Source organism: Mytilus edulis, chromosome 2 (genome assembly GCF_963676685.1).
Source record: "Mytilus edulis chromosome 2, xbMytEdul2.2, whole genome shotgun sequence".
In the NCBI taxonomy this organism is placed as follows: Eukaryota; Metazoa; Mollusca; class Bivalvia; order Mytilida; family Mytilidae; genus Mytilus; species Mytilus edulis.
In genome coordinates, this window is record NC_092345.1 from 83,694,474 (window position 1) to 83,721,161 (window position 26,688).

The 26,688-nt window shown below is 31.4% G+C and overlaps 1 protein-coding gene across 2 annotated transcripts; it reads left to right on the forward strand.

The window, feature by feature from the left end:
* The first annotated feature begins 433 nt into the window (after window positions 1–433).
* On the forward strand, window positions 434–25,689 carry LOC139510319 (ATP-dependent RNA helicase DHX8-like). 2 transcript variants are annotated; one of them, XM_071296833.1, is made up of 21 exons: window positions 434–766; window positions 2,771–2,856; window positions 3,346–3,513; window positions 4,672–4,784; window positions 8,685–8,747; window positions 10,159–10,438; window positions 10,881–10,979; window positions 12,186–12,296; window positions 16,601–16,889; window positions 17,447–17,547; window positions 17,841–17,985; window positions 18,326–18,504; window positions 18,960–19,154; window positions 19,843–20,115; window positions 20,691–20,996; window positions 21,260–21,400; window positions 22,056–22,349; window positions 22,735–22,863; window positions 23,543–23,739; window positions 24,226–24,405; window positions 25,061–25,689. In XM_071296833.1, the coding sequence occupies exons 1-21, from the start codon at window positions 673–675 to the stop codon at window positions 25,296–25,298; spliced, it is 3,681 nt and encodes a 1,226-aa protein (XP_071152934.1). In that variant the 5' UTR covers window positions 434–672; the 3' UTR covers window positions 25,299–25,689. The 2 variants fall into 2 exon arrangements, with proteins under 2 accessions (XP_071152934.1, XP_071152935.1); XM_071296834.1 differs by lacking the exons at window positions 434–766; window positions 2,771–2,856; window positions 3,346–3,513; window positions 4,672–4,784 and adding an exon at window positions 4,878–4,927.
* The last annotated feature ends 999 nt before the right edge of the window (window positions 25,690–26,688 follow it).

Genomic DNA, 26,688 nt, shown 5'->3' on the forward strand with positions numbered 1-26,688 from the left:
ACGTATCCGTGGAGGACGTAATTTCGTTCATCAAAAATGTGTCGGACTTTAAAAACAACTTGCTTACTGGATTTGTAGAAATTGTCATTGTAAATAAAAAATTACAGTAAATAAATTGTATGTTATAAATGCATGTAATAAATGTCCTCAACTTTTATTATTTAGTACATATTACTATAGTCCCATCGTGCATTGCTTTTTTTCATGTAACAATAACGCAATGTAACCGTAGCCTCAATAATTATTGTTACATTCGTAATTAAACAGGTCCTTACCCAACCATGCATTCCGGCATTTAGTCTCCAATGTAACAATAATATTTTTATTATTGTTACATTTCCATGTAACCGTAGCCAGTGCCTTTTTAAAAAGTGAGGCGATTTAGTGTTGGGCGATTTGCAAGTGGGGCGATTTGTCCTGCTTCCGTAAGTTCGAGACTTCCCTCAAGAGCCTCAAATTATTATACCTTCCCTTGTATTAACTCTTTTGCAAAAAGTCCTTTTTCGTCTACTACGATCAAAAACGAACTTCTTTGTAAACAAAAAATATCATGTGGGAAAAAATCATCACTTTTAAATGTTTGTTCCTCTAATCTAACATAAATTTGGCATAACTGAACAAACGATCATCAGTTTTTCATATCTGAGAGGTTGTTTTTATTGAACAGTTAAAATGAATGAACTTCAGAAATTAGAATATTTATCTTTGGTGTCAAAAGTGTGCACTGAGCTTGACAATCACTTAGGTCTAAATGACAAAGATCTTGGTAAGTGTGTATTATAAATTGTTTTCCTTTAAACCTAATATATATCAAAGAGGTACTACCTGATATGCTCCCGAATGTCATCAGGTGTAGATCCAAGATAATTTTGTTTAGCAAGACAATGTTTGGAGTGGTACTTGTAAACAGTCTATACACTACACATATAAGTACAATGTAGCTTCAGAAGGGTAATGTCGGTTACTTAGAGACAGTTTTATTTATTTTAAACATTGACGCTACATACATTTGACATACATGTACTTTAAACACTGTTTTCATTACCCTTGTTACCTTACTATTATAGGTATAACCATTGTATATCCTTTGTTAGTTTTTTGTAATTGCTCATCATTTTTGTCATTTTAGTGATTTACAAAACAGTTTTCAAAATGACAAAAGTATTTTAAATCAATTTCGTCACTTATTTAAATTTTGTAAGTGTAGAGTGAGGTGCTCATTTTCGCCACATCTTTTCATATTTTCTACAGTTTCTGTTCAAGTGTGAATGTTTTTGAAGTATACTGATATTTCTATATGAAGATAACTTCAAATGCAAAATATTCTTAAGCTTGAAAACGTGTTTGTTTGAATATAATCATCAGAAAAGTTAGATTAAAGGGTGTTTGAAATTACCTGATTTTATGTCAATGGGGGACACATATTCGCCGTTTTTACACATCAATTTAAAATCAAATAACTGCAGCTTTTAATAACATTGATCAAATTGATTTCATAATAGATGATAGCAGACATTTCAAAGGTGTTAAGAACTGAAATTTAGGGGCATTCAGTCAAAGAATTACTTAGAAATACTTCTTTGAATTCCTGTTTTTTCTTCAGGAAATTGGCCGAAAATGGTTGTCCGTTTTTCGGTCCTTTTCAGTAGGTTCCGCAATTTTGTCTCAGTTATAAAAAATAATCATATTTGTTATATAATATCATTTACCGGTATATGTCTTCCATTTCAGCCATGCATCCTTTGAAGTTTTTACACCTCAAAATCATAAAACGGCGAAATTGTGTCCCCGGCGAATATGGGCGCCCCACTCTATGAATATTTTCGCATGAAATTATTATACAAAATTTTTTGAAAAATGTAGTTCTACTTGTCTTCAAGTTTTTGACAAGTTTCTGACCCTCAGCTTATTAAAGTTTACAACATGTGTTAAAAGTTGTGATGACATACATTGCCGTGACGCCCGTCAGTGGGTCACTAATACACTAATTTTTTATTAGCCTCATAGTTGACCATCATAATTATTTTTCCAAGTAAAATCAGTCAGTCTCAGCATTTCAATTTCAATAGTTCTCAAACAACATAAATTTGAAGTAGCTAAAGATTTATCAGAGTTTTGTCATGAACAAAATTGTTTTAACTTCTCTAAAACAATATCAGATTTACAAACAAAGATAAACAATAACAAACAACACAGTCCTATAAGCTTAAGAAAATATTTTCCTGGAATGTGATCAGGCACGGATCCAGAGGGGGGGTTCCGGGGGTTGGAACCCCCCTTTTTTTGGACGATCAATGCATTTGAATGGGAGCATATACATGTAGCTGGAACCCCCCCTTTACTCTGGGTTGGGAACCCCCCCTTTTTAAAATGGCTGGATCCGCCCCTGGTGATAAAGAATACAGTAAAATGTTAATCCCGGCATACATTGCATAACATTTCCTTACATTGCGTAGAAATTTGGAAACACACATAATTTTTTACAATAATCTTGAAATTATATAATTGAATTGATGTATATACTTCATGTGTCTTATGGTGATTACATACATTTGTGCATTCAAGCTCAAATAAGATCACTGGAATAATCTGGTTTAGTTATCATGGTTATTGAATTAATATATATAGGCAATCAACAATATTTTTTTAATAAGATAGACAACATGATAGAACAATTTGTTAATGAAGTCTGTACATGTGTAGTCTGAATAATTCATTGATGATTATATACCTTTAATGTTGACTGATTTTTTTTTTGTATTTAATGTAGCTGAGTTTGTGATTTCTTTGGCTGAGAAAAATGACACATTTGAAAAATATAAGAAAGTGTTGGATGAAAATGGTGCAGAATTTTCAGTGAGTAAATTTCACAGTATTGAATTATATTTAGGCCTGGTCATTTTTATTTGCAAATTAAAAAAAATACTTATGTACTGTTTTTACTTACATTTATGTCAATCTCTTATTTGGACCAAGATTTTAAAAGTTCATTTAAGAGAGTTTGGACATTTTAGCTTTGCAAATTTTTTGTTTCAAGAATGATTCAAATGAACTAAAAAGTCTTAATTCTGGTTCATGTGTTACTAAACATTTGAAAGTTAAACTCACCTTTAAGATTGAAATATAATGTTTCCTAATGTCCAGGGGATAATATCTTATTGATATTCAAGATGGCTTTTTCAATAGCTAAGTTCCTGATTTAAACAAGATTTGAAATATTCCTGTACAGTTAATCAGCCTTTTTAAATTTACTGTTTAAAATAAAATCCTTAAAGGCTTTTAAAATATAATATAATAGAATCATTTAATAAATATTGAATGTCAAGTTACATTTTTTCTATTTAGGATTCTTTGGTGGCCAACTTGTTACGACTTATAAATAGAATGAAGCCCAAACCACCAGATGCAGAAAAGAACAGCAGTGACACAACAGAGGGTATTCCTCAAACCGATAAAGATCTTCAGAAGAAGTTGTTCCCAGGTTTAGCCATGCCCAACAATCCCAATGTCTTAGTAAGTTACTGTAACAAATGATTTCCTAGGAAGGGCTTCTAGTTATTACCATATGTTAAAATTGTGCTGTTGCCATTTAATGGTCTAATTGTACAGCAAGTTTGCAGTGGCGGATCCAGAAATTTTCATAAGGAGGGCCCACTGACTGCCTAAGAGGGGGCTGCTCTTGTCATGCTTCAGTGATTCCCTATATAATCAACCAAATCTTTCCCTCAAAGGGGGAGGCTGGGCTCTCTGAATAACCGTCTATATCTGCCTCTAGTTTGTTATAAACTGATACTGGTTTTCTTTGGGAATCAGATTTAGACTGTAAAGTTAGTTAGTCAAATCTCAAAGTATGTAACAGGAAACAGTTTCTTTTTCAGAATGATTTTCAATATTCTAATGGTTCATATATATGGAGACTAGAGTATCTAACTGTACAGTCCTTTTGTGATATATGAGTCTGTTTGCAGACTTAAATCAATGAATTGTTTGGGTGGTCACCTTCCTTAACAAATAGTAGGGTCTGGTGTAATGCAGGCAAAAAATCTGCATTGTAGCAGTTTTCAAACCAAATATCAACTTTGATAGTACATTGTAATTAATGTTTAAATAGAGGTAAAAATAACAAAACATAATGCAGGGTTTCCACTGTCAGTTTAAATGGATTTTGATTTAAATATGATATATAATGTTGACTTGTTCACTTACAAAATTGCAAATTGACCTTGACCAAAGTTTTATATTTTTTTAAATATTTTATTCTCAACTTAATGTAATTTTCAAAAGCTTATGTTTCTAAGCTTTCAAATTGTATGTATATTTCTATATTCAATAATTGACATAAAGAAGGAAACTTAATACTAAAGAGTGTATCAGTATAATAATACACAACCAAACAAAGAGTGTATCAGTATAATAATACACATCCAAACAAAGAGTGTATCAGTATAATAATACACCTCCAAACAAAGAGTGTATCAGTATAATAATACACCTCCAAACAAAGAGTGTATCAGTATAATAATACACATCCAAACAAAGAGTGTATCAGTATAATAATACACCTCCAAACAAAGAGTGTATCAGTATAATAATACACATACAAACATGATACAACAGAGGGAAAGTATAGGATATTGTTTTGATTCCTAAAATTGATTTTTGCCATTTCAGAATATGTTGAATGATGAAAAAATAAAAGTAGAGGTGAATGAAGATAAAACTGTTGCAGATAATATGCTGGGAGAACTTGAAGCTTTGATGAATAAACCTATTCCTGATAAAAGGTAAAAAACTTGATTATTTGTTGGGAGAACTTGAAGCTTTGATGAATAAACCTATTCCTGATAAAAGGTAAAAGGTAAAAAAAACTTGATTATTTGTTGGGAGAACTTGAAGCTTTGATGAATAAACCTATTCCTGATAAAAGGTAAAAAAAGAACTTGATTATTTGTTGGGAGAACTTGAAGCTTTGATGAATAAACCTATTCTTGATAAAAAGTAAAAACCTGATTATTTGTTTTGGAGAACTTGAAGCTTTAGTGCATAAACCTATTCCTGTTAAAATGTAAAAAAAAAAAACTGATTATTTATTGGGAGAACTTGAAGCTTTGAATAAACCTATCCTGATAAAGGGTAAAAACAGATGATATTGTTATATGTTGGGAGAACTTGATACTTGGATCAATAACCCTATTACAGGTACTACTGAAAGGTCAAAATAGGTATAATTGGTATGATAATGATAAGCATTGTTTAACTTTTCTATTACTAATTATAAAAGGTTAAAAGTATAAAGAAGAGTGAAACTTTTGTAAATAGAAGTAAATTATTGCCAACAAAGATAAGTGTTTTGAGCACTGGATTTATGAAATAAGGTGCATTAAAATGGCTAGAGAATCATACAAGTAACATAACTTGACACAAGAGAAGGTTCATGTATAAGAAAAAATGAAGAACAAAAACATACATTTTAAAGGTCAAAGATAATTTTTAAAGGCTCATAGTTTAACAGAAATAACTCTGCCAATGTAATGTATATGTGCTTAAAAGGAAACTTCGCAAAAAAATCAAAAATAGATATTATGTCCATTCTATATAGAAATGCTCAAATTTATAGATATTAAAGTTTTTTTCCGCTAGATAAGAGATCACCATCGATTTTAAATTTAGAGTATCAATTCTCTGCGTTCCACCATTTTGTCGTCTTCCCCGATGAAAAATCACGATATGTCTATAAACCACAAAGGACCAAAACTACAGTAACCGATGTAGTCGTAATTGTGTGTCGATATCTTGTCAATCGTACGGTTGTTTTATCTGATAAACTAACTTGATACGGAAAATGTTCTTATTTTTTTTAAATAACCACAGTCTGTTAATATTAGAATTAGTTAAAAAGTCAAAGTTTAAATCATAAATAAGTGTTCCGTGAAAACTGTTTTCACAGAGACATATATACACATATATGTCTCTGGTTTTCGTAAATCTAATTCGTTTATAATTCTTTAAAGTAATAAATTTTATTCAAATAAATTCGGATCTTCCCTATCTGATCACCAGCATGACTAAAGGTATTACTCCCAAAGGTATTGTGAGGGCTGTGAGGTGACACGTCCAGGTATTCAAGCGATTTCCTGTCTGGCTTGCAAGTTCATGCATCGTTTCACTTCTGTAGGTATTGATCAGTGTACACGGCTGATAACTTATAACTCTCCATTTTGAACTATCAGGTGTATAATATACATCTCTGTCTTGCGTGTCCGAAAGTGATATAATATACTAGTCATTACTAAACTCATACGCTTGTTTATAAATAACATTACTGGTGTAAAGAATATTATTTATAAAAATATAAATAATACAAAAAAAAAAAAGATTTGATAAAATAAAAATCTATTTACATTTTTTTTTCCAAGGTTTAATTTGGGAAAATGTAATATATACTCGTTGTCAATAGTAAAGGACAGATTAAAACATACCAGAAATATAGATTTTAAAAAAATGTACGCACTTGTCGACGATTCATTTCTACGCCTGGATAGAAAGTTACGGAGCTATATCGCAATTTAAAATATATACATGTATACATTGAACATAAGAAAGAAACATACATTTTGTGTAAATTGGGGTAACAGTTTTGTAAATAGACTAGTCCACGAATGCCAACAGTATGTAATTTGATAGACTATTGTATACCAAAAGAAGAAGAAGAAGAAGAAGTAGAGGACCAATTTGATTTAAATACAGGTCGATATAATAACTTGCTTCAGTTCATCGAAGTTATGAACATAGTAAAATCACAAATGTATATATATCAATTAGATCGTTCTCCAATAAAGGAAGAAATTCGACATCATCACAATTGTTCCGACATTCATGTAAAACATATGCAACTGGACGTACACTAATAAACCCCAAGGGATGTGAATATTTTCTAGGAAAACTTTTGAGTATTAAAGTTTCAAATTGATTTCGGGAATTATTTTCTTTCTTGATATTCAATGACAGCAATTTAAAGAATAAACTGCTTGTCCGCTTTAGGGGTATTCTTGCCAGTTGAACAGACTTATAATTACATTCAAAAATAGGGAAATTAAGATGACATTAAATTCGTTGTCTTTTTTTTTAAACATCGTTGGTCAAATAGCTAAAGTATTATTCGTTGTGAGAAGAAGACTATTTTAATATAAGGACGCTCCCGATTATGAATAAATTTGGTTGACGTTTTTCACACTTGAAAAGAAATTCTATTCGTAATTTTTCGATTCCATTCCAAGAGGATCCTTAAATTTCCTGTCAATTTTTTAAAACATCTTTTTTTTCAAATAGCTGAAGTATTCATGCATGCGTTGTGAGATTTAAAATATTTTGATGAGAACATTAATTCCTAAATAGGTAAATAAAGATCGCTTTGGATGGACTAAATTATATAATTGCAATCTGTTTGAAATATTAAAGGTTGGCAATTTTTATTTAAAAAGGTACAATTTTTAGTTCATGCACTCGTGTTTAGAAGGCTATTTTTATTTATAAATTTATTCAATTAAAATAATTCAGTATTTTATCGTTACAAAACTAATCAGAAGTCATAATTTATTTAAAAGTGAGCTTAATGCAAAATATATAAAAATATACAACAGCTATCCAGTTATTGTGCGACCTTATTTCTCCCGTAAATCCATTTTAATTCTTTTTCTTACATTTCTGTGTCTATAACTATAACTGACTCCCGTATATCATTCATACGAAATGTTGTTCACACCTGAAATGCTGAACCGTGACGCCTAGGTGTCACTGAATGAAGATCAAAAGATTAGAATTACATAATGCTAATCTTTTAATTACCTTGAGTTTAACTACGCATTCAACATTCACTAAGTGTCACAAATTAATACACATTTAATTTCCACAGTACAAGCAAGTGAAAATGTTTTCTGGAATGAAGCAAAAAGTTCAGAATACAAACATGTATTTTTTAATACACTATCGATCGTGTCAGTTTCATATGTTTGTTTAAAGTATTTCAAGAAAAAAAATTATGAAAATGTTCTATTGTATTATTTACTATAATTACTAGAATTCGTATAAAAAATCCACACATGAATCCTACAATCTAATTTAAAAAGTTGCATGGCTATCACTTACTTTTCTTGGGTTAATAGCTACACCAAAAGTCGTCGATGCGCTTTAAATAGCGTTATTAGATGGTTAACGAACAAGACTTAAAGAGATTAATTTCACTCCCGGCATGCTCAAAGACTTAAACTACGTCACATAAGTCAGGAAGTTTGATAAAATAAAATTAATATTTCCCAATTTTCTCCTTTATTACTTTTCATATCGAAATAAAACTTGGTGAATATGTTTTTTATGGTACTATGAACAAAATAAGATGAAAAGTGAAAAATCGTGAATTATCCCTTTAAAGGACTTAAGTAAAACATTACCAAGGAGTTGTTTTGATGCCTTCTAGCAAAGTTTTGTCTAAGTAACCCACAGATGGATTTGAATGTTACATACTTTACAACATTGACATACTAGTAACAGATTAATTCTTAGAATTTAAAAAAAAATGACCCAGAGAGAAATTTTTTAATTCAAAATTGTGAACAAAATAATTAAGGTTTTATCGAAATATGGCCATACATTTATGATGTTTAAAACATTTTGTATTGTTTTAATAGAGTTGAAAAAGATAGAGAAAGAAGAAGAGACAGAAGCAAAAGTAGAGAACGAGATAAAAAGAAGTAAGATATATATATATATAAGAACAAAAATATTTCAGAAGCTTTCGGTAAAGCAAAAGAAAAAGACCGAACAAACCTACTTGAGTACAAAGAAAAGACGGCCCAGACAAATAAAATCCCGTTTGTTGTTAGCTTTCATCCTGACCTGACAAATCTTTCATCAATTGTCCACAAACACTGGCGTCTTATTGAAAATGACCCTTCCTTAAAAGAGATTTTTCCATCACCTCCCGTTATGGCTTACCACAGACCCAAAAACCTCAAAGATATTCTAGTAACATCCAAAGTATCTAAACAGGAGATATCAACAATCGGAGGTTAAACACCATGCGGAAGGGGCAATTGTAAGTGCTGCAGAGTCGCCACTATCGAAACCCAATTCGTCAGCACAGTCACAAAGAAAAAATACAACATATTCATAACATCAAATTGCAAAACGCAAAATTGCATTTATGTTCTAACGTGTGGAACTTGCAAAATACAATATGTTGGTGAAACAGAAACACCATTTAACATCCGACTAAATAACCATCGGTTATTTTATACAAAAGAAAGGAGCTGCCCAATTACAAGACACCTTTTAAGAGCAGGACATGATTTTGAAAACGTCACATTTCAAATCATTGAGAAAAATCAAAATTGGGATACACAAGGAAGACAAAAAAGAGAGAGATTTTGGATGCACCAGTTACGAACTCTTGAACCTGATAGACTCAATGAGAGAGACGAAAAAAGATTTAAAAACAAATCAAAACCATAATTATCTTGAAATCATACAAATTAATTTATAGAAATTCATACAATTAATCGAACATCTATAAATGTGTTAAACTTTTATTCCAAGTTCATGTAGTTGTAGCTACAAACATATTTTATGCAACATCAATCAATATGTTACACTTTTCCTCAACTCTTGTATAGATTTAGCTACAAAAGTATTTTTTGTCATGCATCCGATTTCACCTTGAGAGATGCACACGCCTGATGAAGCTAATTTGTTTAGCGAAATATTGCGTATTTCTATTTAACATCTAATAGAACTTTTTAATGTATTAATTAGTGTGTTTAAGTTATATTCTTAGACATTTATATATATATATATATATATATATATATATATAATTTACACATATAGCTATGAACTTTACCATTTTATAAGACACTTTTCTGTCTTCATAAAAATATATCTCAGACAAGAATTGACTTTCTAACAGTTTTCAAGCAGCCATTACTAGGATCAATGGATCAGAAAATAACATAATATGAAGAAAAATAGTATCATGTCAGTGCTGTTATTTTAACTTCAGTACATTTTTTAACTGTTTCAGCTAAAATGTTTAAAGTTTGATAATGGAATAAATTTAAAGATATAACCAAATTTAATTCAGCATGACTTATGAATTTGTTTCAGAAAAAAGAAAAAGTCTAGAAGTAGATCTCGTGAAAGAAATCGTAACAGAAGTAGGTCACCGTACAAGAAACATCAAAGAAACAGGTCAGACAGCCGTGATAGGAAACGCCACAGAGATAGATCAGACAGCCGTGATAGGAAACGCCAGAGGGATAGATCAGACAGTCCTGACAGGAAGTATAGAAGAAGGTCAAGGTCAAGAAGTAGAGACAGAATTAAAGATAGAAAAGACAGAAAAATGAAGCATGAAGAGTTACCACTGGAACCTGTTGCTGGAATGGTAGGTTTAATGATTATAGAACTTTTAAGATAATGTACATTGTGGGGCTTATTTGTACCGGTAAATTGATCAAGAATAAAAAATGCATTGTATCATAATTATTTTGTATCTACAACTAATTCTAAACCAGTTTTTTTAGATTTTTTTTAGATTTTATTGAAACTCTACCATATAATGCTGTTGTGCACCTCTATTTTAGTTTATAAATCAACATTATTGTTGGGTTTCCCAAAGCATGACATCTAAGAAATACACTGGAAAAACTATCCATTTTTTGTATGTATTCTGATCTTGAAAATGAACAAGAAATGTTCTTATTTCTATTGAATTGGTTCCTTATTTTTAGAGCACAATCCAATTACTACAATGCCCTATTGTATGAAAAATTCTACAAAATATAAAAAATTAATTATATTAAACATATTTATTTATTCTAACTTAGATATTTGATGGAAGAGTGACTACACTGATGCAGTTTGGATGTTTTGTTCAATTAGAAGGACTAAGAAAGCGGGTTGAGGGACTTGTACATATTTCACAGGTTAGTTTTAAGTTTATACATTTTTTATTTGAAGGTGAATGAATGTACAATCTTAAATATATTATAACCTTTACAGTAATATCATTAAACCTAGATAAATCATTTTGTAGGTAATTACCTAAAGAGAACATTAGTTTGAGGAAACAACTGTGTTTACAATTAGATCAAACTTAATGTATGTGCATGTCCCAATGAGCCTGTAATTCAGTGGATGTCGTTTGTTTATGTGTTACATATCTGTTTATCGTTCGTTTTTTGTACACAATTAAGGCTGTTAGTTTTCTCTTGTTTGAATTGTTTTACATTGTCATATCGGGGCCTTTTATAGCTGACTATGCAGTATGGGCTTTGCTCATTGTTGAAAGCCGTACGGTGACCTATAGTTGTTAATTTCTGTGTCATTTTGGTCTCTTGTTGAGAGTTGACTCATTGGCAATCATACCACATTGTCTTTTTTTTATTATTTTATATTAAATCAGTTATGCAGTAGCAGTTTAAAGTTTAACACAAGTAAAAGTGAAAAAGCTATCACAGATTCCCCAATGTACCATACTATTATCATCTTTCAGAGAAACATGTACCATAATTAGTTAAAAGTCATTTTTTGGTCCGCAGCAAAACTTTGATAAGTTTGGAACATCCATTCTAAAGTATTTATATATATATTCAAAAACCAAACATGTTATGTGGAAGAAAACACTAGATTCAATGTATTGAGTAATGATAAATATTCATGCAATAAAAAAGACTACACTTGCTATCAATTCCTACCCTATTTAAACTGTCCTAGATTATTATTTTTTTTAATCAATGTGTTGTTCATTTTATCTCAGTTCTTCTTTGTTCAAAATTTACACGTTTTCTTGCTTTCCTTTGAATTTCTTTTTTGATATAAAATTTCAAAAAAACGACTATAGTTAATTATGATACTAGAAAAGAAAATAATCATTGATCATCCAAAAAGAAAGATATTATTTGCAGACCTATCATATAAAAAATCATTAAAAAAAAAATGCATCCACTACTGAAGTTTGTGCAAAGCCATTTTTCTCCATTTTCAACAATAATATGATTTGAATATTTATCTGTTTCTAAAGAAAACAAATGCAGTGGTAGAATATATTTATACAGTTTGACTTGTGACAACTTTAGTAGTAATATGCTAGATCATCCTACTGACGGTAAACATATTCAATTTTATTGTAGTTGAGGAGAGAAGGCAGAGTATCCCAGGTCGGTGATGTAGTATCTAAAGGTCAAAAGGTCAAGATTAAAGTATTGTCTTACACTGGGAATAAAACTAGTCTTTCTATGAAGGTAAGTCCAAAATTTTAATTCTTTAGCCTTGGAGCTAATTTCTAAACAACTGTTGAAAGTTATTTATAAATTATTTACTTCCTTTATGTACAAGGATGGCAAACACGTACAGTACGCCCAGAGAGTTTGTAATCGCGAACTTTTATCACCGATTTCCGAGTGTAGCGGTGTGACACCGCGAATCACGGATTCTACTCCCAATTTCCTCCAAAGATTCTCTCCCAACACCGCGTGGCTGTTAATTGGTTTATTGCCCATCGGATGAACTGAAAATCAATGACGCGTGACAACATAATCAGATTAGCCAGATTTATTACCTTTGTACATTTAATCGATCTTGATTGCACCTGTGTGCTTTAAAATACGTTATTTAAATGTCCATTCATTGTCAGATAAAAGTGTGACATTTTTATTTAAAATAAGATAATTATTCTTGTATGTATATGCCCATTTCATTGTCATATTAAATAAAACGTATAAAAATACGAATAAAACACTTATTTAGTATTTTCATTATAGTCCGATCAGGTCATAATTTTTGTTTTTTCAACAAAGTTTCAACAAAGATGATTTTACCACAATTAGAACCTTTTATGACCTACTCAGTGAATATCCGGTTCATTAATAGTTCAATATTATATAATTAATATCAACTGGCTTAAAACAAAATGTTGTTTTTACGGTAATTTGTCCAATCTAAATCAAACCCTAGAGTTAATTTATCGGACCAACAAGTGAACTCTGTTACTTTCAATTTATTTTGAAATGTAAAATATTATGTTTCACTACCTTGGTAGATTACCGACTTGAAATATTTGAATTTAAAAAAGAAACTGTAAAGTGACAAATAGTTTTGTATGCAATGTGGCAGCCCTATATTCATAAATACTGAGATAATTCCCCGCCCAGACACAACACAATAATCACAACCTTATTTAATTATATGAAGAAATAAAATCATGTGTTTTTTATCTGTTATGATCTGTTATTGATCTTTTATTATTTAAAATAAAATTGGATTGGCGCAATCCGTATTTTACTGCTGTTAAAAGTCCTCGGCGAAATATAAAAAGAAGTATTTCAACAATTTATACTATAGAATATTAAAATGAAATTATATCGTACAAGAAAGAAATATGTAAAAAAAAATGTGGATCGGATTTTTACGATCGACACATTTTCACAGAGGATCTCTACCAACGCCCATCAGGAACTGAACGACATGCATCCTGTTTTCATCTACCAATTATGTATAGTGTTGACTATGGAAGTATAAATAATGTCCAGGTTTATGTCCTCTGTTAAACGTGAAATATAAACGGAAATTATCGATTATATGGGTTTTTCGTGTAGAACAAGTGAAGAGTATGAAAAATAATAATTTCAAAATTTATTTATTAGATGATAATACATTGCAAATTAAATGCACACTGCAGGAAAATAAAACTGTACAGTCCCTGTAAAGGAAAAATATGTTAAAAAAATAATACTATTATAAAATGTAAATGCAAATTTAAAGAATTAAATTTTACTGAATTTAAAACTGAGAAACGTATAAATAAAAGGCTGATGTTCGTTTATTCAGAAAAGGAATAAAATTTAGAATCCGGTTAATCAATTGTAAAAGGACCTTCTAGAGCCTCAATCTTAACGCACACAAATGTCAATCATTACATGAATTTTCCCACGGTTATCCAGAAAGGTCACCTGAGTTTACTGTTACATGATACTATTTCCCGCCAAATAAAAATCTCGTGGAGCGAAGTCAAGTTCAAGTTCAACCACGCACTGTTGGTCACTGAGATGCGTGTCGTCTTCCCACGGCAATTAATTGTTTTAAAAATATTTAAAGATAACTGTTCTAAATACAACACAAAGGTTTACATTCATTGTGCGTAAATTAGGAGATAACTGTATTGTATTTTAAGCTCCGACGGCATCAATTGGGGATTTGATGGTCGCAAATTAAGTTTACTGGCGACGCGTTAGCTAATGAAACTGACAGAAAACAACGTTAAAACATGTATTTAAAATCTGTCATATGCCGTCTGCGCTTGCGCGTACGTCCCATAGCATCAATTGTCAATTGATGCCATGTAAGAAAGTGACGTTATCCAATCAAAATGAACGTTACAAACGTTGTTGCATTAGAATGAATATTATGCAACGACGAGTTGATGCAGCTATAGAAGTATTCCTGTTGTAGCCGAAATGTATTATATCCTAAAGTAATGCTAATCGTGAAGAGAAAATGCCGTAGACTTATTAAGCATAACGAATGGTGAATAGTATTTTCTTTTTTACTTGCATATACAAGTTTTAAGACACGTAATTTTCTTTAAACTGACTGCTCACATTTTATACCTTCAGCGTTAGTTTCCGTTTATTTTCATGCAAGTATGTCTCTTTTCGTAAGTTATATCAATTACCGATAAATAAAAAACGAGGTCATAATCAAGTATAGATTTTTTTTATAAAACTTTAATGCAATTGATAGCATTAACAACAACGTTTTGGATTTTAAAACTTTTATTTTGTAATCGTAAAATGGAAATGGCGTAGAATTATTAGCATAACAGATAAGGAATAATATTTTCTTTTTTACTTGTAGTATAAAAAACTTTGAGACGTGTAATTTTTCTTTAAACTGCCCTCATTTATTCAGCGTTAGTCTCCGTTTATTGTTGCACAATTATATCTCTTTCAGTAAATTAAATATTTATTTACTAATAAAAAAAACGGAAGTCAAAATCAAATATAGTTGTTTAAAAACTTGATTAAAATGTACAGAGTAATTGAAAGAATTAACAACAACGTTTTGCTTTTTATTTTAATCTTTCATTTGTTTCAAGCAATCAGATATAACCTGATAATCAATAGACAGGAAATACAATTGTTTAATTACATTAGAAATCTCACATACCTCGACTGTCGCGTGCCAGCATAGATCAGACGGATTAGGGCAATTAATTACCTGGTGTCACACCGCGTCACACCAGACTGGGAGAGATGTCGCTAATACAATAAACAAAAGGTAGCGGATTTACGCGGAAGTCGGAGGGAATACTCCCAAATTTCTCCGAGAATTTTGGGAGGGATGTCGGAGTTTCCTGGTGTTACACCAGGAAAAATATCGGAGTATGGAGTTTGGGATTACAAACTCCTTGGGCGTACTGTAGTGTCAACAGAATGCATATCTATACTATTTTGTGTGTCGCTTCTCTTCCTTCCACAAATAAATCAATCATCATGCCCCTGTGTCCTATAGGTACCACGCATAGTCGCATTTGTCATCCATTCTTATGATTATTCAGTTTTCGTTATTTTGGGAGAAAAACTTTTAAAAAAAAGCGTCCGGATCTTGTTTCTGTCATCAGACGGACTTTTAAGTCATAAACAAGACTTCCGTTAAAACTGTTTTCAAATTGCATATTGGCAGGACAATTATTTTCACGGTTTTCTGTGTACTGTGATCATACAAATACAATAAATAAAATGTATTTGCTATTTACTATCAATTCCATGTTCACTATCCACGTTGGTCGTTGACTTGGTCGCTGATATATTACTGTAAACCAACTTATTTTCGCGGATACTTTATTTCGCGTTTTACCCTTTCTTAACCTCTTCGCGGCTATTTAATTTCGCGATTTTCTGATTTACTTGATGAAGTGTATTAAGGAAAGATCAAAGATTGACATATTCGTGACGATTTATATTCGCGTTATTTTTCTTCTCGCGAAAGTCGCGAAAATAAATCGCTCACGAAAATAAGTTGGTTTACAGTATATAAAGAGTCTCTATATATACTTCATCAGTGACTACCGTGGATAGTAGACTAGGAATATTGATCATTGTAAATAGCAAATACACTTTATTTTTAATATATCATGTATGTTCAAGGTATACAGAAAAACAGAAAACAAGCAATAACGGACTTTGGAAAAAGGGGGAGGGGAAAAACAAAATTGTCCTGTCAAAACAGCACCTGCAGACAAAGACCTTTGATACCTTTCCTGAAATTAGCCAGTCATAAGATATTTTACGAAAATTCTTCCTACAACAGTTTACATACTTTCAACCACGCAATTAATACCCGCAATTTCTCGGTTGTGTCCTAGTATGTTTTAAAATAAGAGATATTCAATATGTAGTGATTAGACATATATTTGAACACTTAGGTTATAATAGAAAGTCACCCTGGCATATTCTCTTCATAAATACAATGTTTTGCTTCATTCATTTGTGTGTGACTGTGTGTGTGTTATTTATATTCATTTTATACCTTTTTGAATCATTATCAGGATGTAGACCAAGAGACTGGAGAAGATATTAACCCCAGTCAGACAAGGTCATTAACTGGTGGAGAGGTCAGAGATGAAACAGAGGCTCGTAATCCTGATCGTCCAACAGTACAGGCATTACTTGACATGCCTGACCTTGATGAGGTCAAAGATGTGAAAAAAGGTCGTAGAATGACATCCCCTGAGAGATGGGAGATTAATCGTATGATAGCAGCCAATGTGATAGATAAATCTGAATATCCAGACTTTGATGAAGAAACAGGATTATTACCAAAAGAAGAGGATTCAGGTTTGTGTATATATCATATGAAGTTAGTACAAATGTATACTGAAGTTGGTTAAAAAAAATCTAGAACTTTCTGAATGTATTCATATTGATAATAATTTTGTTTTTTGTTCTAAAAATGATTTTTGCACCAAAGTAGAATTATATCTGTATGATATTATATTGCTCTTGCAGGCTTGGGTAACACAATATATAGTGTGCCAATGTTAATGTAATGGTCACATACACAGTCTTTTTAATTGATAAATAAGGAAACAACAATGTAGGGTATATACACACAAAACAGTAACCCATCAACAAAAAACTCAACAAGACTGTTTACTTTAAAAAGATATACTTCTTCATTGTGTGATTCAATCTCACAACCTCTGTGTTGATACAGTAGTTTGACTACTAAGACTACTCGACATCAGAGGCCCTTCCCCTATTCCAGTTGTATAAGTCTTAAAAACTTGTAAGCAGTTAACGGTTGGAACTTAAAGCATATGATTTTAATAAGGAAATATTAAATACACTACTTGTTACATCATGGTTAAACCTCTGTTGATTTTATTTTGCAGATGAAGATGTTGAAATAGAAATGGTTGAAGAAGAGGCTCCATTTTTAACAGGTGTTGGAGGTAGAGGAGGATTAGATCTTAGTCCTGTAAAAATTGTTAAGGTATAAAATCTATCATACTTACTACTATTTAAACGGTTTTAAAATATTTTCCTATTTCTCCTCAAATTGTGATTTTGATACTGTCGCTTTTGCATATAGGCGATGAACCCTGTCATACACGCAAAGCATCAGATTGTGTGAAAAATTAATAAAAAATGATATTATTTGAGTCCTGTAGATTATGAATATGTAATGATACCTTTGGATATGTTATGTAGAATATGCTCAAAGATGCTTGTGTTGTGTTGATCTAAACCTAATAGTTATTCATTCAAATTGGTCTTTTTTTGCAGAATCCTGATGGTTCATTATCTCAAGCTGCTATGATGCAGAATGCATTACAGAAAGAAAGACGTGAAGTCAAACAGATTCAAAGAGAGGCTGAGATGGAGGTTCCAGCAGGATTAAATAATAACTGGACAGATCCCATGCCTGACAGTATGTATAGTACTCTTTAAACCTTAATGCATTGGCAAAACTCTGTAACTGTTCCCCTGGTACTGTATGAATAAAAAGGTCAATAAATTATAATTAAGTTTGGAAGCTCTTCAGGTCAATTGTTGCATGGGTCTAACCACTGCTTTGAAAATTGGTATTTGCTGCTTTTCTGTTATGAGCTCAGTAGTTAAGAGAACATACTGTGGCTCAAAGTCAGAAAACTGTTTCCTATCTTACTGATTATGTACCTTGAGAACTTACACATTAAAAATCTTGCTCAGCTTGTTGGTCTAGAACAAAGTAGGGTTCATATTCAAATCAAACTATGGTTTTATTACAGGTAGTAGACAGCTGGCAGCAAATATCAGAGGTGTTGGAATGACTCCACAAGACCTCCCAGAATGGAAGAAACATATTGCTGGAGGAAAAAAGGCATCATATGGAAAGAAAGAGAAGAAATCATTGTTAGAACAAAGACAAAGTTTACCTATATATAAACTAAAAGATGAACTGTTAAAGGTTGGTCAGGATGTTTTACTTTGTTAGTGCCATGAACGTTTTGCCATTCCTTTTATTTTGGCAGAAGTTCTTTAAAATCATGGCATTTTCTTGTTTTTTTTTTACTATTTTACATAATGTTAACACACAGGAGTAGGAAAAAAGGCCTACCTATCTTTTCCATGATAATCTATGTATGCTCACAAGACAAGTTAGATCAATAACTGTCTTTTAATGATATTTATGATTTTGTTATAATCAAGTCACATACTAATGATATATTTCATTTATATTGATAAAAAATATTATATACACATAAAAAATAGGTGCTTCCATCCAATTTTTGTGTTTTATTGTCTGGAATAAACTTATTTTTAGTAAAACCATACATTAAATTTTATATATGGAAGCATTCTCAACCTGCAGGTATTTGCTTGCTAAATAACTAATGCATGTATGATTTTTTATAATTTCAGGCCGTAAATGATAATCAGGTATTGATTGTAATTGGGGAGACAGGATCAGGAAAAACTACTCAGATTACACAATATCTCGCTGAGGCAGGATACACAACGAAAGGCAAGATTGGATGTACACAGCCTCGTCGTGTGGCAGCCATGTCTGTTGCTAAGAGAGTGTCAGAAGAATTTGGTTGCAGGCTTGGTCAAGAGGTATGTTTCAAATTAATATTGCAAGTTAATAAGATTTCAATCCTTTCAAACTTTTCAACAGAAATAAATATGTCTGATCCATATTTTAAAAACGAGTCATTACCATTACTTTTGTCATCCTTCATAGGCTGTTTAGTTATACAACATTATTCACTTCTGAAACTACTTGTCCAAGGATTTGAAACTTGGTTTTGTAACCCTTCTTTATTATATCCTTGCTTAAAAAAAGTGGGGGTATACTGTTTTACCTCTGTTAGTCCATCCATCTGTCCCATGCATATTTTTCATTGTATCTTTCTCAGGAACTACATTATAAGGATTTCTGAAATTTGATTTCAGGGTTCATATGAGTCAGCTATACCTTGCGATGAGTTTTTAGATACATCACACAACATCTTCCTGTTTACTCAAATATTTGGGAAGGGTTATCATCAGTGAACAGTAGCTCACAGATTCACTTGTTTGTATTGTTTTTTTAATTAGGGTGCATCATCTGTATAGAGTACTGTTCCTTTCCTGAGCTAATAATAAATTTTTTTAATCTGTTTATTGTATTGTAGGTAGGTTACACCATCCGTTTCGAGGACTGTACAAGCCCAGAGACAAAGATAAAATAAATCATCTGTATAAAGAACCTTTCCTTTCCTGAGCTAATAATAAATCGTTTAATCTGTTTATTGTTTTGTAGGTTGGTTACACCATCCGTTTCGAGGACTGTACAAGCCCAGAGACAAAGATAAAATACATGACAGATGGTATGATGTTAAGAGAATGTCTGATTGACCCAGATCTGTCTCAGTATGCCATAATCATGTTAGACGAGGCTCATGAGAGGACCATTCATACAGATGTCCTGTTTGGACTATTGAAGGAAGCTGTCAAGAAAAGGACTGGCATGAAATTGATAGTAACATCAGCTACACTTGATGCTGTTAAATTTTCATCCTACTTTTTTGAAGCTGTAAGTTAATTCAAGTGATGTAAATTAATTACCTACATTAGACTATAAAAAAAGAGTAAGCAAATAGCAACCTAATTTTTAGAAAAATATTGATCAAACACAAGAATGTAAAATTATATTAAAAAGTTTCACAAAGTAAGCAGACTTTGTTTAGAATGAACTCTTATGTATTTTGTTAAACATTCAAAGTCCAATTGTCTTTATCTTACCTCCCATAAAAGAAACCATTAGTTATGTTTTGACATATTTCTTTATCTCTTACAACCAGGATTGTTGAAAAGCTAAATTTTTTGTTGTTGCTTTTAATGAATGTGGATTACTTAGCACCTAAGCATTATTCTTGATAAAAATCAGTTCTTGGTTTGATTATGTAGATTTTTACAATTATATTTTTATTTTGAAGTAAATTTATCATTTCATTAATTTAGTGGCAATATAAACAAATTCAGATGTTATTTTTCTGCAAATTTTGGTCATACTTCAACATAAACATACCGTTATCATTCTAGTAGATGTTTCATATATGAAGGATGCTTAAACAGTTATTTATATGTCTTATATCTTTCTCTCTGCAGCCTATTTTTACCATACCTGGTAGAACTTATCCTGTAGAAGTGTTGTACACTAAAGAGGCAGAAACAGATTATTTAGATGCATCCTTGATCACAGTGATGCAGATTCACCTAATGGAGCCCCCAGGAGATGTCTTATTGTTCTTGACTGGTCAGGAAGAAATTGATACAGCCTGTGAGATATTATATGAGAGAATGAAAGCGCTTGGTCCTGAGGTACCTGACCTGATTATCTTACCTGTGTATAGTGCACTGCCCAGTGAAATGCAAACAAGGATTTTTGAACCTGCACCACCTGGATCCAGAAAGGTAAATACATTGATAAAACTATAACAAATTTAAATTGTTTTATGATGGAAGAAACTATAATAGTGATTTACATTTAATTCACAGTCAATTTCAAGTAATGGAATAAAACATTGTTTGAACAAACTTTAGATATAAATTGACGTATTATGTAATTATATATGAAGTATTGATGTAATTTGATGTATTAAGCTTAAATTTTGCAAATCAAATAGAAGATGCTTATAATTTTACTTATGTTTTATATTGTTATATTTTTTATAAAGGTTGTCATAGCAACCAATATTGCTGAGACATCACTGACCATTGATGGGATCTTATATGTAGTAGACCCTGGATTTGTCAAACAAAAAGTATATAATTCTAAAACTGGAATGGATCAGCTGATTGTAACACCTATTTCACAGGTAGGTTAATTAAAATTAAGTTAACATTTATTTTATTCTGACTTTGATGCAATCTTTATTTTGAAAATCAATCCCTGCATTTGTCAATTACATTTGTGGGAGCTATTTATTTTTCAATTTATATGGGACAAAAAAGGGCAGAAAATTACACATCTACATGTTACATAGAAAGTTAAGTTTAATACTGAACTAATACAAATTTATTTAGTGGCCAGCTGAGGACCACCACTGGGTGGGGGATTTTCTTGCTGCTTTGAAGACCCATTGGTGGCCTCTGGCTGTTGTCTGCTCTTTGGTCGGGTTATTCTTCTTTTCCATTTTCCATTTTATTACCATTGGATATTTCATTGAGCTCCTCTTGAAAAGATCTTTTAGCATCAAACTATTAGTTTTAGCATATATACCCTATTTTTTAAGCTATGAGAAACCTGCAAGAAGTAATTGTGTTCAAAGATAATTGCAATTTATGTTGCACTTAAAATTAAATTTCCATGTCAAGCACAATACTGTATTTTTGAATGTGGACCATTCCTATGCTGACATGGTAATGGTTTATCATTCTGCACTCAATGAATTGTTTGATATCTTATGTATTTTCCTTTACTTCTCTCAAATTTTTATCAAAGTATGTAATAAAAAAAAAATCAACTTTCAGGCTCAGGCAAAGCAGAGAGCAGGTCGAGCTGGAAGAACTGGCCCAGGTAAATGTTACAGACTGTATACAGAGAGAGCCTACAGAGATGAAATGTTACCAACCAATGTGCCTGAGATACAGAGAACAAACTTGGCCAGTACTGTGCTCTCACTGAAGGCTATGGGGATCAATGATCTTTTATCGTTTGATTTTATGGATGCTCCACCGATGCAGACCCTCATATCTGCCATGGAACAGTTGCATGCTCTTAGTGCTCTGGATGATGAAGGATTACTTACAAGACTTGGTAGAAGGGTAAGATTTCAGTTATACAATCAGAAAGTCTTTTTAAAGATATACAAGCTTTATTAAACTTGATGTATGGTATGACTCTGACTCTCTTTTAAAAAACTTGTCCATTAGTCTTTAGAAATAGAACAGTAATAAATATTTTTTAATGCCTGTATAAGAATTACTATTAAAGTTACCCTAAGAGTGCAGCGAACAGTAAGGCAAAATTTGCATTGTGTGAAAACATTATGAGATACTTAGAATTTCAGATGATTTTTGATATTTTAGAATAACAATAGAATATATTATGTATTATGTATTATATACCAATCCTTAGTCTAATATACCTACATCTGATGCATATTCTTGAGTTGTTTGATTATTTAACAAGTGATATTTTATATTTTAGATGGCAGAGTTTCCATTGGAGCCTATGTTGTCTAAGATGTTAATCATGTCAGTCCATTTAGCCTGCAGTGATGAAATTCTGACAATTGTATCTATGTTGTCTGTACAGAATGTTTTCTACAGACCTAAGGTAACATTGTTGTTTAGCTGTTATCATTTTATAACTTGTGATTACAAAATTACATATTGGTATACAGAATTGAATGAGAGTACTTGAGGTATATCTCTACCGACAGCATAGTGAACAATACCCATAGTTTTATAAGTAAAGCACGGACATGTTGTACTATTAGTTAGCTTGTTAAGAAATTTGAATATAGAGAAACTATATTCCTTCGTCAGCGTCATACACAAATATTCACTCTGCGGTTAAATTTTTTGAAATTTTAATAACTTTCTTAAACTATCCTGGATTTCTACCAAACTTGGACTTAGTTTTTCTGCCATTTAACATTACATTCATCTGTGGTTAAAGTTTTGTGAAATTTTATTAGTTTTCTTGAACAATTAAACTACCAAACTTGGACAAAAGCTTGTTTATCATCATTAGATAGTATCCGGAAATAAATTTTGAAATAAAAACCTACCTGTTTATCAGTATTTTACTTATAGATGGACTTAGTTTTTCTGCCAGTTAACATTACATTCACTCTGTGGTTAAATTTTTTGAAATTTTAAAATATTTTTCCTTAAACTATCCTGGGTTTCTACTAAACTTGAACAGAAGCTTGTTTTAATCATAGATAGCATCCATAGAGCTTGCAAACATACTTGGGGTGCATCAATAATGCTTGATTTAAATTTTACAGGATAAACAAGCCATAGCTGATCAGAAGAAAGCTAAGTTCCATCAGACAGAGGGAGATCATTTAACATTACTAGCTGTGTATAACTCATGGAGAAACAATAAATTCTCTAGTCCCTGGTGTTATGAAAACTTTGTGCAGATAAGAACATTAAAAAGAGCCCAAGATGTCAGAAAACAGATGTTGGGTATTATGGACAGGTAATGAATTTTGATGACAGAAAATTGTATCAAAAGTCTGCTTCTCTTATATTTAGAAAAATCTTGTTTAATACATATATAAAATTCCAAAATTCTAGTTTAAATCATTGCCATTATAATCATGTCACATTTTTCGCAATAATAAAAACATCACCACCATTTCTGCATTTACAGTATTTTAGGTGCCCAACATATACTCTCTGGAAAAGAGTGAAAATTGAAGACAAATCTAAAATTCCTAACAAACGAAAATACAGCTCGATCGTGAGAAATTTTAGAACATATTTGATGATGCGACTGAGGAGCCATCCACAAAGCAGAGATTGTTAATATTTATGGATAACTGTGTTAAATATCATGTAAGGCAATAACCAGTTATTATATAGAATAAACAATGAAGTCAGTCTGTTGAAAAGTCTGTATTTTATTTAGCTTATATCATTTATTTAAGATCTAAAACTTATCAAGAAATATATTTTTTTGTAGACACAAGCTTGATGTAGTAAGTTGTGGCAAGAACACAGCCAGGGTACAAAAGGCTATATGCAGTGGTTTCTTTAGGAATGCTGCCAAAAAGGATCCACAGGAGGGCTACAGAACATTGGTGGATAGTCAAGTTGTGTATATACATCCTTCTAGTGCTTTATTTAACAGACAGCCAGATTGGTTAGTTTAACTACTTCTATAGATTAGCTTAGTGTGTCATGTCGCACTCATTTAACGTCTTTGGTCAGTTTTATTACTGCTGTTATATAATTTGGTTGATCATTCTTCTTGATTCATTGAAACAAGGAAGTGAACTATCTTTAATTCATTTGCTGAATTTATTTTCAACCAAAATTTATTGACCATCTTCTTGTATTCAATGTTGTTTTTTTATTTCTCCCTGTGATGATAAATTCAATGAAATTAATAAATCTTAAAAGATTCAAATTTATTGTCCCGCCTTAATTGATACTTATTGAAGGCTAGACATACTGTTCACTTTCAAGAAAAAAAGAGGTAGTGTTTGACAATTAGCAAATACGTTTGGGTATACATTTCATGATGAGATCTGCTACTCAGTAACTCTACATCAAGGGTCAACAATATTGAAATGTGGATTGGTCACTATGAGTTTAAATCTGCATGGCCTTGATCTCAATTCTTGGCTAAGTAGACAGATTTTAATTTCTTGAGGATGTCCATTTCCTATATATTCTAGTTCTTTTTTCAATTCATAAAGCAGTTTGTACGTAAACAAATGTCTCAAATAATTGTACTTTTATAGAACCCAGATTTGGTGAATCATGAATCAATTAACTGTATTTTGTTCTTACAGGGTAGTGTATCATGAGCTTGTGTTGACAACAAAGGAATACATGAGAGAAGTAACAACTATAGATCCTAAATGGCTAGTGGAGTTTGCGCCCAAGTTCTTCCGTCATAGTGATCCAACCAAACTCAGCAAACAGAAGAAACAACAAAAGATTGAACCACTTTATAACAAATATGAAGATCCTAACTCATGGCGAATCTCTAGGGCTTTCAAGAAAGTTCATACTAAAGTTACTTTTTAGGTTCATCAGTCAGATTTCATTTTTCATTTGTTTTTAAGTTGTATCTTGTATAAAAGAAACAGAAAAGTCGGAATTATTTGTAAAAAGTTCAAGCAAAAGATTAATTACATAAACATGTAAAGACAATCTGTGCAAGTATGAAAACCTCAAACATGGTAAAAAAAAAAAGTGGGATGAGTCTTTTAAGTAACATTGAATAAAATATCAAATGCTGGTTTTAAGATATATCATGATTCAAAAGTTTAAATAGTTGACTGTTGATACATTTATCATAACTTGAAGTGAAGATGATCATGAGTTTTTAATGTAGAAAAATGCCTAATGTATTAGTCTTATCAAATATTTATTGATATTTAAGTCCTATGTCATTTCAAAATAAATCTTGAAACTTTGTCTGTTTTGCATTAATTAATGCCACCTGTTTCTGTCAATGTATTAATTTGCCTCCTGATCGCGAAATCCTGGACTCAAAAACATGAAATCTTGAGGTCCTAAATTAAAAAAAAAAAAATCCTGACTTCCTGAAATTCAAAAAACGAAATCCCAGATCCAGAAAGGGTCAATCCCAATATCCCTAGCTTAAAAACACCCGATCCTGACGTCTGGAAAAGCTCCTGCCCCCCTCAATAGTTACAACTTCATTGATTTGAACTGCAAGTTGATTTACTCAGATAGGAACCTGATTACCAACTAGCTTTTCGGTCCATTTTATATGAAGTTGAATTTTACTTTGTTTACAGGTCTAATTATCATATTAAGTTAATCAACCTTATTTGTGGAGAAAGCATACTATAGTCATTACATAATACATGTGTTCTGCCATGTTTTGTTCGGTAAGAATATCCTTTCTTTGATTTATTAACACACTCTACAAGTTAAATGAGTTTTAATTGCCAATTGCACTGTATAAAAATTCAAAACTTAACCCAATTAGTAGAACTTGCTACTAGTTTCAATACCATCATTTATGACTTTTGAACAGGGGTATACTACTGTTGCCATTATTTACTACCCCTTCATTTTATCTCTGGTGGATTGATATCTCATTAGAAATCATACCACATCTAATTTTCATATAAGAAGTATTTGATGAGGCTCTTCTTGATTTTAGTTAACCAACTGCTTTTTTGAAGTTTCATTATGATATGTTTTTTTCCTTATCTTGTGAGTAGTCCAACCAGTATTTTTTTGCAGATGTCCAAAAGAAATTTTTTTGTGTTTTGTTAACCATTGAACTTAGTTCCTGATTATATGAAAATGTTGATATCAGATATATGGATTTAATTTTTTTATCAATAAAATACTTCAATAGGTATGTTTTGCTTATTCTTTAAAAAAATTATGAATCTGTTCAGGCAAACAACTGGATTCAGATTATTGTTCTATGTAT